The sequence below is a fragment of the Hyla sarda genome, chromosome 8 (genome assembly GCF_029499605.1).
Source record: "Hyla sarda isolate aHylSar1 chromosome 8, aHylSar1.hap1, whole genome shotgun sequence".
In the NCBI taxonomy this organism is placed as follows: Eukaryota; Metazoa; Chordata; class Amphibia; order Anura; family Hylidae; genus Hyla; species Hyla sarda.
Genome location: NC_079196.1, coordinates 120533646 through 120547604, shown reverse-complemented (window position 1 = coordinate 120547604; position 13959 = coordinate 120533646). Strand labels below are relative to the sequence as shown.

Sequence of the window (13959 nt, the reverse complement as noted above, 5' to 3'; positions counted from 1 at the left end):
AGCTTCTACCACAGCTTCAGCAATCATCTCCTCCGCCAGCTCCTGCACCTCCTCCGCAGCGAGTGGCCGCTCCTGGTCTACGCCTATCCTTGCCGGATAAATTTGATGGGGACTCTAAGTTTTGCCGTGGCTTTCTTTCCCAATGCCCCCTGCACTTGGAGATGATGTCGGACCAGTTTCCCACTGAAAGGTCTAAGGTGGCTTTCGTAGTCAGCCTTCTGTCTGGAAAAGCCCTGTCTTGGGCCACACCGCTCTGGGACCGCAATGACCCCGTCACTGCCTCTGTACACTCCTTCTTCTCGGAAATCCGAAGTGTCTTTGAGGAACCTGCCCGAGCCTCTTCTGCTGAGACTGCCCTGTTGAACCTGGTCCAGGGTAATTCTTCCGTTGGCGAGTATGCCGTACAATTCCGTACTCTTGCTTCAGAATTATCCTGGAATAATGAGGCCCTCTGCGCGACCTTTAAAAAAGGCCTATCCAGCAACATTAAAGATGTTCTGGCCGCACGAGAAATCCCTGCTAATCTACATGAACTCATTCACCTAGCCACTCGCATTGACATGCGTTTTTCCGAAAGGCGTCAGGAGCTCCGCCAGGATATGGACTCTGTTCGCACGAGGCGTTTCTTCTCCTCGGCTCCTCTCTCCTCTGGTCCCCTGCAATCCGTTCCTGTGCCTCCCGCCGTGGAGGCTATGCAGGTTGACCGGTCTCGCCTGACACCTCAAGAGAGGACACGACGCCGCATGGAGAACCTCTGCCTGTACTGTGCTAGTACCGAACACTTCCTGAAGGATTGTCCTATCCGTCCTCCCCGCCTGGAAAGACGTACGCTGACTCCGCACAAAGGTGAGACAGTCCTTGATGTCTACTCTGCTTCTCCACGTCTTACTGTGCCTGTGCGGATGTCTGCCTCTGCCTTCTCCTTTTCTACTATGGCCTTCTTGGACTCCGGATCTGCAGGAAATTTTATTTTGGCCTCTCTCGTCAACAGGTTCAACATCCCAGTGACCAGTCTCGCCAGACCCCTCTACATCAATTGTGTAAACAATGAAAGATTGGACTGTACCATACGTTTCCGCACGAAGCCCCTTCTAATGTGCATCGGATCTCATCACGAGAGGATTGAACTTTTGGTCCTCCCCAATTGCACTTCTGAAATTCTCCTTGGACTTCCCTGGCTTCAACTTCATTCCCCAACCCTGGATTGGTCCACTGGGGAGATCAAGAGTTGGGGGCCCTCTTGTTCCAAGGACTGCCTAAAACCGGTTCCCAGTAACCCTTGCCGTGACTCTGTGGTTCCTCCTGTAACCGGTCTCCCTAAGGCCTATATGGACTTTGCGGATGTTTTTTGCAAAAAACAAGCTGAGACTCTACCTCCTCACAGGCCTTATGATTGTCCTATCGACCTCCTCCCGGGCACTACTCCACCCCGGGGCAGAATTTATCCTCTATCCGCCCCAGAGACTCTTGCCATGTCTGAATACGTCCAGGAAAATTTAAAGAAGGGCTTTATCCGTAAATCCTCCTCTCCTGCCGGAGCCGGATTTTTCTTTGTGTCCAAAAAAGATGGCTCCCTACGTCCTTGCATTGACTACCGCGGTCTTAATAAAATCACGGTTAAGAACCGCTACCCCCTACCCCTCATCTCTGAGCTCTTTGATCGCCTCCAAGGTGCCCACATCTTTACTAAACTGGACTTAAGAGGTGCTTATAATCTCATCCGCATCAGAGAGGGGGATGAATGGAAAACGGCATTTAACACCAGAGATGGACACTTTGAGTATCTGGTCATGCCCTTTGGCCTGTGCAACGCCCCTGCCGTCTTCCAAGACTTTGTTAATGAAATTTTTCGTGATCTTTTATACTCCTGTGTTGTTGTATATCTGGACGATATCCTGATTTTTTCTGCCAATCTAGAAGAACACCGCCAGCATGTCCGTATGGTTCTTCAGAGACTTCGTGACAATCAACTCTATGCCAAAATAGAGAAATGTCTGTTTGAATGCCAATCTCTTCCTTTCCTAGGATACTTGGTCTCTGGCCAGGGACTTCAAATGGATCCAGACAAACTCTCTGCCGTCTTAGATTGGCCACGCCCCTCCGGACTCCGTGCTATCCAACGCTTTTTGGGGTTCGCCAATTATTACAGGCAATTTATTCCACATTTTTCTACCGTTGTGGCTCCTATCTTGGCTTTAACCAAAAAAAATGCCGATCCCAAGTCTTGGCCTCCTCAAGCGGAAGACGCCTTTAAACGGCTCAAGTCTGCCTTCTCTTCGGCTCCCGTGCTCTCCAGACCTGACCCTTCCAAACCCTTCCTATTGGAGGTTGATGCCTCCTCAGTGGGAGCTGGAGCTGTCCTTCTACAAAAAAATTCTTCCGGGCATGCTGTTACTTGTGGTTTTTTTTCTAGGACCTTCTCTCCGGCGGAGAGGAACTACTCCATCGGGGATCGAGAGCTTCTAGCCATTAAATTAGCACTTGAGGAATGGAGGCATCTGCTGGAGGGATCAAGATTTCCAGTTATTATTTACACCGATCACAAGAACCTCTCCTACCTCCAGTCTGCCCAACGGCTGAATCCTCGCCAGGCCAGGTGGTCTCTGTTCTTTGTCCGATTTAATTTTGAAATTCACTTTCGGCCTGCCGATAAGAACATTAGGGCCGATGCTCTCTCTCGTTCCTCGGATGCTTCTGAAGTTGAACTCTCTCCGCAACACATCATTCCTCCTGATTGCCTGATTTCCACTTCTCCAGCCTCCATCAGGCAAACTCCTCCAGGAAAGACCTTTGTTTCTCCACGCCAACGCCTCGGAATCCTCAAATGGGGTCACTCCTCCCATCTCGCAGGTCATGCGGGCATCAAGAAATCTGTGCAACTCATCTCTCGCTTCTATTGGTGGCCGACTCTGGAGACGGATGTTGTGGACTTTGTGCGAGCCTGCACTATCTGTGCCCGGGATAAGACTCCTCGCCAGAAGCCCGCTGGTTTTCTTCATCCTCTGCCTGTCCCCGAACAGCCTTGGTCTCTGATTGGTATGGATTTTATTACTGATTTACCCCCTTCCCGTGGCAACACTGTTATTTGGGTGGTTGTTGATCGATTCTCCAAAATGGCACATTTCATCCCTCTTCCTGGTCTTCCTTCAGCGCCTCAGTTGGCTAAACAATTTTTTATACACATTTTTCGTCTTCACGGGTTGCCCGCGCAGATCGTCTCGGATAGAGGCGTCCAATTCGTGTCTAAATTCTGGAGGGCTCTCTGTAAACAACTCAAGATTAAATTAAATTTTTCTTCTGCATATCATCCTCAATCCAATGGACAAGTAGAAAGAATTAACCAGGTCTTGGGTGATTATTTACGACATTTTGTTTCCTCCCGCCAGGATGACTGGGCAGATCTTCTTCCATGGGCCGATTTCTCATATAACTTCAGAGTCTCTGAATCTTCCTCCAAATCCCCATTTTTCGTGGTGTACGGCCGTCACCCTCTTCCCCCCCTCCCTACCCCCTTGCCCTCTGGTCTGCCCGCTGTGGATGAAATTTCTCGTGACCTTTCCATCATATGGAGAGAGACCCAAAATTCTCTCTTACAGGCTTCATCACGCATGAAGAAGTTCGCGGATAAGAAAAGAAGAGCTCCTCCCATTTTTTCCCCTGGAGACAAGGTATGGCTCTCCGCTAAATATGTCCGCTTCCGTGTCCCTAGCTACAAGTTGGGACCACGCTATCTTGGTCCTTTCAAAATTTTGTGCCAGATTAATCCTGTCTCTTACAAACTTCTTCTTCCTCCTTCTCTTCGTATTCCTAATGCCTTTCACGTTTCTCTTCTTAAACCACTTATCATTAACCGTTTCTCTCCCAAATCTGTTCCTCCCACTCCTGTTTCCGGCTCCTCGGACATCTTCTCCGTCAAAGAGATTCTGGCATCTAAAAAGGTCAGAGGGAAAACCTTTTTTTTAGTGGATTGGGAGGGTTGTGGTCCAGAAGAGAGATCCTGGGAACCTGAGGACAATATCCTAGACAAAAGTCTGCTCCTCAGGTTCTCAGGCTCTAAGAAGAGGGGGAGACCCAAGGGGGGGGGGTACTGTTACGCCGAGCGCTCCGGGTCCCCGCTCCTCCCCGGAGCGCTCGCTACACTCTCCTCACTGCAGCGCTCCGGTCAGATCCACTGACCCGGGGCGCTGCGATACCGCCTCCAGCCGGGATGCGATTCGCGATGCGGGTAGCGCCCGCTCGCGATGCGCACCCCGGCTCCCGTACCTGACTCGCTCCCCGTCGGTCCTGTCCCGGCGCGCGCGGCCCCGCTCCTTAGGGCGCGCGCGCGCCGGGTCTTTGCGATTTAAAGGGCCACTGCGCCGCTGATTGGCGCAGTGGTTCCAATTAGTCTGATCACCTGTGCACTTCCCTATATCACCTCACTTCCCTTGCACTTCCTTGCCGGATCTTGTTGCCATCGTGCCAGTGAAAGCGTTTCCTTGTGTGTTCCTAGCCTGTGTTCCAGACCTCCTGCCGTTGCCCCTGACTACGATCCTTGCTGCCTGCCCCGACCTTCTGCTACGTCCGACCTTGCTTCTGTCTACTCCCTTGTACCGCGCCTATCTTCAGCAGCCAGAGAGGTGAGCCGTTGCTGGTGGATACGACCTGGTCACTACAGCCGCAGCAAGACCATCCCGCTTTGCGGCGGGCTCTGGTGAAAACCAGTAGTGACTTAGAACCGGTCCACTAGCACGGTCCACGCAATCCCTCTCTGGCACAGAGGATCCACCTCCTGCCAGCCGGCATCGTGACATATATACATATATATATATATATATATATATATACAGAAAGTTGTTGCTACATTAATTCTATATCATTCAAAGCCCTCTAATTAATGTTGTGAGTGTATTTACAATCAATACATTTAGATTTTAAGTATTCTTTTGGAATCTGGTTTCACTTGTGGTAATTTGTTAGGCACACCTTACTCCAAAGGATAGGGGATAAGATGTCTGATCGTGGGGGTCCTGCCGCTGGGGCCCCCGCGATCTTGGCTGCGGCACCCCAGACATCCGGTGCACAGAGCAAACTTTGCTTTGTGCCGTATGACTGGCGATGTGGGCGGAGGCTTGTGATGTCACGGCCATGCCCCGTCAATGCAAGTCTATGGGTGGGGGCATGACCGTCACGGTCATCCCTTAGACTTGCATTGAGGGGCTTTGTCGTAACGTCATGAGTGGGTGCGGCCGTGACATCACAATCCTTCGGCGCTGCATCCAACGCTCTAAACGAACACTGAGTGCAGCAGCGGCAGGACCCCCGCGATCAGGCATCTTATCCCCTATCCTTTGTACAGGGGATAAGATGTCTAGTGGTGGAGTACCCCTTTAAGTGTTTTTTTTGCTTGGAAATCCTATAATATAATCTATTTATCATCTTTTTTTGCATACATCTATAAAATAATATACCCCAAAAATGTCAGGCAAAATACATTTTGTTGAATAATGAGTTGTTTATTTAAGACTTTGAATTATTATTGTACAGTTTAATAACTTTCCCTAACATGCCTGAAGGAACCAACTCTGGGGTTAGATGCTCCCCAGTCAATGCATCTTCTGTACTCTCCAGGTCCCAGGTGATACTGTTGCCCCCTGAAGTTTGGCTGCTCATAAAAGATCCAGTTGCCATCAAAGACATTGCAAGAGTAGATGTCATGATAGTTGAAACTCTCATAGACTGAGGAACAGTCATCTACAAACTCCATGCTTTCTCCTTTAAAGCCTTCTTTTTGATAGATCCTTATTCTGTAGGGACCACGTTGCTAGAACACAGAGGAACATGTGTTAATGTAAATTTTCCGACAAATCATATAAAGCTTTTAACAGAGTGCATTCTAAAGCTGCATAGCGCCGATCATATAATGTTTGAATTGATTTGTGAATTAGAAGTTTACTAAGCAGCTAAAAAAGTCAAATAATATTAGTAAAATTATTAAATTACCATGTCCCATATTTATGGGAATGTTTGTAGGTAAAGTATGTACTTTAGGGATAATAATAAATGACTCTATAAACAGCTAACTGTCACCCTGTTAAAGAAAATACAAATAAAAAGACTTTGGGTACAGAATTAAAAAATTGATGGTGGGATACTTAGCATTGACTTGGGAATATGTGTTGCCCTCAGTTTTATAGAATAGAATTAATGAAATATTAGATACCAGAGGAATGATACGGCAAGACCTGATGGAGTCATTGAAGCCCAGCCACTGCTGGAAGTCAGGATATTCCCCCCTCCTCAGGAAGTACTGGTGTCCAGTGTAGTTGGGGTGCTCATACAGCATCCAGTTTCCATTCTCTACTCGGATGGAATTGCAGCGGTTGAAGTAAGAGTGGAGATCAGAACAGTCAGAGCTGCACTCATAAGAGCGGCCCTGGAAGTTCTTGTCCTCATAGAAGATGATCTGAAATTAGACAACAAATGTAATATTGAGGAAATGAGTAATAACAGGTGACATAGATTCTAACATCATAGTGAAGAATGTTTTCTTTTAAAAATATTCTGCTCACTAGATCCACATAATAGGTTTTATTGTTGCTGTCAATCCTTTATGTATGTTTTTTACATTAATAACCTAATCTAGGCAACGTAAGATACAGATATGCATTACCTTTCCCATCTTGTTTTTTTTTTTTAGCTGTCAGTGAACGCCTTGAGTACACACTGTTTATACAGGGTTTGTAGCATCCCTTATATACTCCTGTGTAGGACCAGGGGAGGGACTCAGCAAGCTAGTTGTATAAATCATAAAGTAGTGTACTTAGCAAAAAAGACCTACACAATTCATTCACACAGGCTGTCACGCTTTATTGGAGAATTTTCTTTTAGTTAACGCTTTGGAAAAATACGCTTTGTAGAGTTTCAAAAACAAAGGGGAGATGTCAGGCGTCATATATAGGGTCAGCAGATTTCATAGGTTATTCTGTGAATTGCCAATGGTAACAGCTCAAGTCAGTTCTAGAATGCTGAGGCAATGGTGGAATGATAAATTATAGTGAACAATAAAAGGCCGGCATTAAAATGTTATAACAGTAACATTAATGGATAGAACATAGTTGTGTTACAAAAACAACTCAAAATCAGATCACTTTATTTTTAGGTAGATTTAATGAACAAAATTAATATACCCCTTGTAAATTGTCTATTTCAGGAGACAAATTCACTTTAGTAGGTGACATCTACAAAAGTATAAATTCCATAAAGAGGTAAATGGCCTTTTTTAGTGAATCATTATTACATTTTCCTGCTAAATTACAAAACATAGAAGATTTTTTTAAGTTGTTTAGTTCAATTGAAGTATTTGAAAAAAAGTTCACGGGCCAGACATTGATTTACAGGGTAACTGCTTCCTGTAAGCTTTCTTCCTTTTCTCAATGAGCATTGATTTGCTTATAAGACTTCCTGAATCATCTGGTGGTCTCAACAAGGAGAATCACTACCCCTCAGACCTTCATTAAAGGCCTCTTATCCAGCCTATTAGTACTTTGCTCTGTACTGGTGAGGGGCAAGGACCTTGAAACAGCTGTTTCCAGTTCAGTCCTCTTTCTTCCAGAGGAGATTCTGGTTTAGATGATAATCCCTAGTCATGTTTCAATGGTTTTCATGTTTTGGACATTGACAGGGTAGCCACCTACAAAACTTTCTTTTTTTTAGATGAGAGCAAGTTCCCATATCTATACTTTGCTGCTACATACTTGTTATGGTAATCTTTCAATTTCATGTTTAGAACATACAGCTAATGTGTCCAGTGATTCTGGATGTAACAGTCTTACCGTAAATGGCTGGGAAATGTATCCGCTGTCCTGTGTGGACAATAGCTGAACCACACCAGGGAACAGAGTCTAAGGTGCTGCTGGTATTCACCAGAGCCCGACACAAAGTGAGATGGACTTGCTGTGGCAGGTGGCACCCAGGTCGCTACCCCTGGCACGATCCTTCCACACAGGTTGCCCAGATGTAACCTGGCACAGAGAATGAAGCGAAGTCAGACTTGGCACGGGTCAGGAGACAGGCAGCAAAAAGCGTAGTCGGGTCACAGGCACAAGGTCAGGAGGCAGGAGGCAAAGTAGCAAGGTAAGGTCACAGGCACAAGGTCAGGAGGTAGGTGGCAAAGGAGCAAAGTCAGGTCACAAGCTGGAGGTCATAAACAAAATTAAGGCACAATCACAGGAATGCTTTCTCTAGGGCACTAAGCACAAAGATCCGGCAAGGGTTAAAGGAAATGCGGGTTATATAGGGTCAAACTACATAAGCACCAATTAATGGTGCACTGGCCCTTGAAATTTTACAGAGGTGGTGCGCGCGTGCCCTAGGAGGCGGGGGCGTGCATTTCGGCGGACACAGAGAACAGAGGAGCGAGGAGGCGAGAGGACGCTTGGGACTCGGATGCGGGCATGTCCCGCATAGCGAGTCCCAGAGCACAAGACGGGGAGCGCTCAAGGCTGGATGGAACAGCTGGAGCGTTGCCCCTAGAAATGCCCGGGACACGTGTGCGGGTGCATCCTGCACCGCGAGTCCCAGGACGGGCAGGAACAGAGGAGAGGGAGCGCTCATGGCCAGGATGGATGGCCGGAGCACTGCCCCTTACTGTACCCCCACCCCCTTGCATCTCACCCTCTTCTTGGGTCTAAGAAAGTCTTGAACCAGACTGCAATCAAAAATATTCTCCTCTGGTTCCCAAGACCTCTCTTCTGGACCAAGTCCTTTCCAGTCTACAAGAGAATAATGTTTTCCTCTAAAAGTTTTTGTAGCAAGGATCTCCTTAACCTCAAAAATGTCTGAAGAACCAGAGACAGGAGTGGGAGCAACAACTTCTTGAGAGAAATGATTACTAACCAAGGGCTTAAGCAGAGTCACATGGAAGGAATTTGGAATGTGGAGGGAGGAGAGCAGACATAACTTGTAAGAGACAGGGTTGATTTTTTGAAGAATCACAAATGGATCCAGGTAACGAGGACTTAACTAGTAACTAGGAATTTTAAAGCGTTTATACTTGGAGGAGAGCCAAACCTTGTCACCAGGAGAAAAAGATGGAGGAGGTCTTCTTCTCTTGTCCGCTTGAAATTTAATTTGGGAGGAAGCGGATCATAACGAGTGTCGAGTCTCCTGCCAAAAGTACAAACAAAATCTCTGATTAGGGTATCCACAGCCGGCTCAGAGTCTTTTAGGTTGTAAGAAAATTCAGCCCAAGGCAGGAGATCAACCCAATTGTCCTGCTGGGCAGAAACAAAATGTCGCAAGTAGGCCTCCAGGACCTGATTAACTCTTTACACTTGCCCATTGGATTGACGGTGGTAGGCAGAAAAAAAATTCAGATTAATCTTTATACGAGAACAAAGGGTATGCCAGAATTGGGAGACAAATTGCACCCCACGATCCGAGACAATGTGGGAAGGAAGACCATGAAGACGAAAAATTTGTTGGAGAAAATGTTTGGCCAACTGAGGAGCTGGTGGAAGTCCGGGCAAAGGAATAAGATGTGCTATCTTGGAAAACCGATCAACGACCACCCAGATGACTGTATTGGTAGCGGAAGGAGGAAGATCGGTGATGAAATCCATAGCAATATGAGTCCAAGGGGCACCAGGGATAGGCAAGGGATGTAAGAGTCCAGCAGGTCTTGAGCGAGGAGTCTTGTTTCGAGCACAGGTGATACAAGAACTGACAAAATCTTGTTTTAAGATGAGGCCATCAATAGTGTTGAGAGATTAACTGAAAAGATTTCTTGATCCCAGAGTGACCAGCCAACAATGAGGAGTGTCCCCAATGGAGGACATGATGTCTAAGGCGAGGAGGCATGAATGTCTTCCCAGGTGGAACTTAAAGAAGAGAAGCTGGAGCTGCAGTAATAAGGCACTCAGGAGGAATGATATGGCAAGGAGTGATATCCAGACCAACAACATCAGAGGAATGAGAAAGTGCATCGGCTCTAACATTTTTCTCTGCATGACGAAAATGAATGAAGAAGTTGAATCAAGAGAAAAAGCGCGGCCATCTTGCTTGACGGGGATTCAGGCGCTGAGCAGATTGTGGATATAAAAGGTTCTTGTGATCAGTGAAAATGCTGTTTGGATGTTTAGAGCCTTCTAAAAGATGATTCCATTCTTCTAAGGCAAGTTTTATGACAAGGAGTTCCTGATCATCAATAGAATAGTTTCTCTCCACAGGAGAAAAGTTCTTGGAAAAATAACTGCAAGTAATGTTCTTTCCTTTAGAAGACTTTTGGGTAAGAACTGCACCAGCTCCAACAGAAGATGCATCTACCTCCAAAAAGAACGGTTTTTCAGGATCAGGTCTAGAGAGAAGAGGTGCTGTAGCGAAGGCAGATTTCAACTGAGAAAAGGCCTCTTCAGCCTTGGGGGTCCAATTTTTGCAGTTATTATTCTTTTTGGTAAGGGCAACAATTGGGGAAACCAGGGAAGAAAAATGAGGAATAAACTGACGGTAGTAGTTGGCAAACCGCAAATAACTTTGAATTGCCCGAAGGCCTGAAGGACGTAGCCAGTCCAAAACAGCAGAAAGCTTAGCAGGATCCATCTGAAGACTTTGATGGGAGACGATGTAACCAAAGAAAGGAAGGCTCGTTCTCTCAAAGAGACATTTCTCCAGCTTGGCAAATAGATGATTCTCCCGTAGATGCTGCAGGACTTGGCAGAGATAAGCACGATGAAGTTTTAAATTGGAAGAGAAGACCAGGATATCGTCCAGATAGACCACCACGCAGGTATACAATAAATCACGGAAGATTTAATTAACAAATTCTTGGAAGACTGCTGGAGCATTGCAGAGACCGAATGGCATCACTGGGTACTCAAAATGGCCGTCTTGGGTGTTAAAGGCCATCTTCCATTCATCACCCTCATGAATGCAAATAAGTTTGTATGCTCCGCGGAGATCCAATTTAGTGAAGATTCGGACTCCACGTAGACAAAAAGTTCAGAGATCAAAGGCAATTTTTGATTGTAATTTTATTAAGTCCCCTACAGTCAATGCAAGGACGCAGAGATCCATCTTTTTTTCCCCAACAAAGAAAAATCCAGCTCCGACAATAGAGGTGGATTTCCGATTAACCACTTTTGTAGATTTTCTTGAATATATTTTTCCATAGCTTGAGTCTTTGGAACAGACAACGGATAAATTCTTCCCCGAGGAGGTGTAGTTCCTGGTTGAAGATCAATGGGACAATCGCAGGGACGACGTGGAGGAAGAGTCTCTGCTTGTTTTTCGCAGAATACATCAGCAAAGTCACTGTAAGGGGAAGGTATACTCGACTTAATGAGTGGAAATTAATTCGTCTTTGGCAGACAGGACTCCAGAAAGTGACCATGACAGTAAGTTCCCCAATGAGAAACCTCTCCAAAATTCCAATCAAATTGAGGAGAATGATGCTGATGCCAAGGAAATTCTATTGCAACACTCCCACTTGCATAGTATGAGGTTTAGTACTGTAGAGGACCATACCCCTGAGGTTCTCTCCATTAACTGAAGAGATATACAGAGGCTTTTCTAGCCGGGACACTGGCAACCGATGCCTTTGGACCCGGGTAGCGTCAACAAAGTCTCCCGCAGAACCAGAGTCCAGGAAGGCAGAAGCAAATAATGAAGACTTGGTAGGAGTATGAACTTGAATGGGCAAGATTAAACATGGAAAGGTACTATTCACACCAAGGGATGCCTCTCCTACGTGCCCTAGGTGCAGGCGTTTCCCAGAGGCTGAGGGCAAAGAGTACCCTCTTTAAGAAAGTGTTCAGGGCTGGCACAGTAAAGGCATAAGTTCTCATTGCGTCGTCGGGTTCTTTCTTGTGAAGAAAGTCTAATGCAGTCCACCTGCATGGGCTTTTCTGCTGGTGGAGTAGGAGAGAGTTTAGTGGACGTTGGAAGATGGGAGCCAAACGGGGAAAACGCCATGACCGGAGCAGTTCTCTCTCACCATGTAGCTCCTCTTGTCTCTCCAAGAAACGTACGTCAATTCGAGTGGCAAGATTAATGAGATCTGTCAGGGAGGATGGAAGATCTCGAGCTGCCAAGGCGTCCTTCATCCTTCTAGAGAGACCGTTTTTAAAAGTTGCGCACAAAGCCTCATTGTTCCACTCCAGTTCGGAGACCAAGATGCGGAATTGTACTGTGTATTCTTCCACTGAAGAATTTCCTTGAGAGAGATTCAGTAAGACTGTCTCCACAGATGATGCCTGGGCCGGTTCCACAAATACATTACGGAATTCTGCAAGGAAAGTCCGGAGATTAGAGGACAACAGATCATTGCGGTCCCACAACGGGGTAGCCCAGGCCAAGGCTTTTCTGGAAAGAAGGCTGATGACAAGAGCCGACTGAAGCAACAGGAGCAGCGAAGGATTCTGCCCAAGGAGGTTGAGGATGTTGCAAAGCTAGGAGTTGCTGCACTAGTGCGGAAAGCTGAGAGCCACAATTGTAGAAAGGTCAGCGACACTTGGCAGAGGAACATGGGCTGGATCCACGGCCAGATCTTACTGTAATGGTCTTACCATAAACGGCTGGGAAGTGGATCCCCTGTCCTGTGTGGACAATGGGTGAACCGCACCAGGGAGTAGAGTCTAAGGTGCTGCTGGTATTCACCAGAGCCCTCCGCAAAGTGGGAAGGAATTGCTGCGGCAGGCGGCACCCAGGTTGCTACCCCTAGCACGATCCGTCCACACAGGTTGCCCAGATGTAACTTGGCACAGAGAATGAAGCGAAGTCAGACGGAGCAAGGTCAAGAGGCAGGCGGCAAAGGAGCAAAGTCAGGTCAAAATGGAGGTCAGTAACACAATTAAGGCACAATCACAGGAACGCTTTCTCTAGGGCACTAAGCACAAAGATCCAGCAAGGGTTAAAGGAAGTGCGGGGTTATATAGGGTCAAACTACACAAGCACTGGTGTTCTGGCCCTTTAAATTTTACAGAGTCGGCGTGGGCGCACGCCAGCGGACACTTAGAGCAGAGGAGTGAGGAGGTCAGAGGACGATTGGGACTCAGATGCAGGCGCATCCCGCATAGGGAGTCCCGGAGCCGCCGGGGGCACAAGATGGGGAGCGCTCACGGCCAGATGGAACGGCCTGAGCATTGCCCTTAGCAATGCCTGGGACACGCGTGCGGGCGGGCAGGAACAGAGGAGAGGGAGCGCTCATGGCCAGGATGGATGGCCGGAGCGCTGCCCCTAACAGTGAATATACATGCGCAGTAGTTCAGTCCCATTCTAAGTATTTTCATGTACAAAGGCATCAAAGTGATTTCTGCTGTCATGTAGGCCAGCTTAAAAGTATCAATACACTGCAACAGCTTCTTCTCACTGGCAGTGAACAGTTTATGCAGATAGAACACCAGAGAGTAGGGAGCTATAACAACAGTAATATCTACACATAGTCTAAATATATTATTTAAATAAAAAAAATGTTTTATGTGATCTAATGGATAAATTCAATATTTAATTATGCCTTACTGCATTAAACTAATTGGCTTTAAACACATTCACGGATGCATTTCCCTAACAGTGCAAAGCTGTATAAAGTTTCTAGCATCCAGCTATATTGGACTCTAGGCTCATGCCTACTCATGCCATTGACAGCCAATACATTTTAATGAGCACTGTATAATGCTTCATTTCCTTTTAGGTGGTGCTGCAAAGTAAATGCCCTATCACACAAGGTAATTATCAGTTGAACAGGTCGATATCACCATGTGTAATAAGGGCAGTGATCAGCCTATGAAGCAGCAAACGCTCATCCATCAGTTGATCGGATGGTTTTGACCTGCTAAAAACATCACCTATTCCACAGAGAGATGTGTAGCTGATTGTAGCACATAGAAGGCTTACAGCATATAGAAGGCCTAGGTCTATTTCTACATTATTGTAAAAAAAGCTTTGCATGGCACATCATGATTTTCGGCTGTAAAAAAGGCACAT

General features: G+C 46.6%; 2 protein-coding genes across 4 annotated transcripts in view; one reads left to right on the top strand and one right to left on the bottom strand.

Moving 5' to 3' along the window:
* Positions 1–13959, top strand: part of LOC130285550 (gamma-crystallin 2-like) — a 184801-nt gene that overhangs the window by 56963 nt on the left and 113879 nt on the right. The window lies entirely within an intron of this gene.
* Positions 5528–6661, bottom strand: LOC130285551 (gamma-crystallin 1-like). The gene is made up of 3 exons (XM_056537097.1): positions 6653–6661; positions 6203–6445; positions 5528–5803 (listed from the first exon to the last, which is right to left on the bottom strand). Exons 1-3 carry the CDS (start codon positions 6659–6661, stop codon positions 5528–5530), a joined length of 528 nt encoding a protein of 175 aa, XP_056393072.1.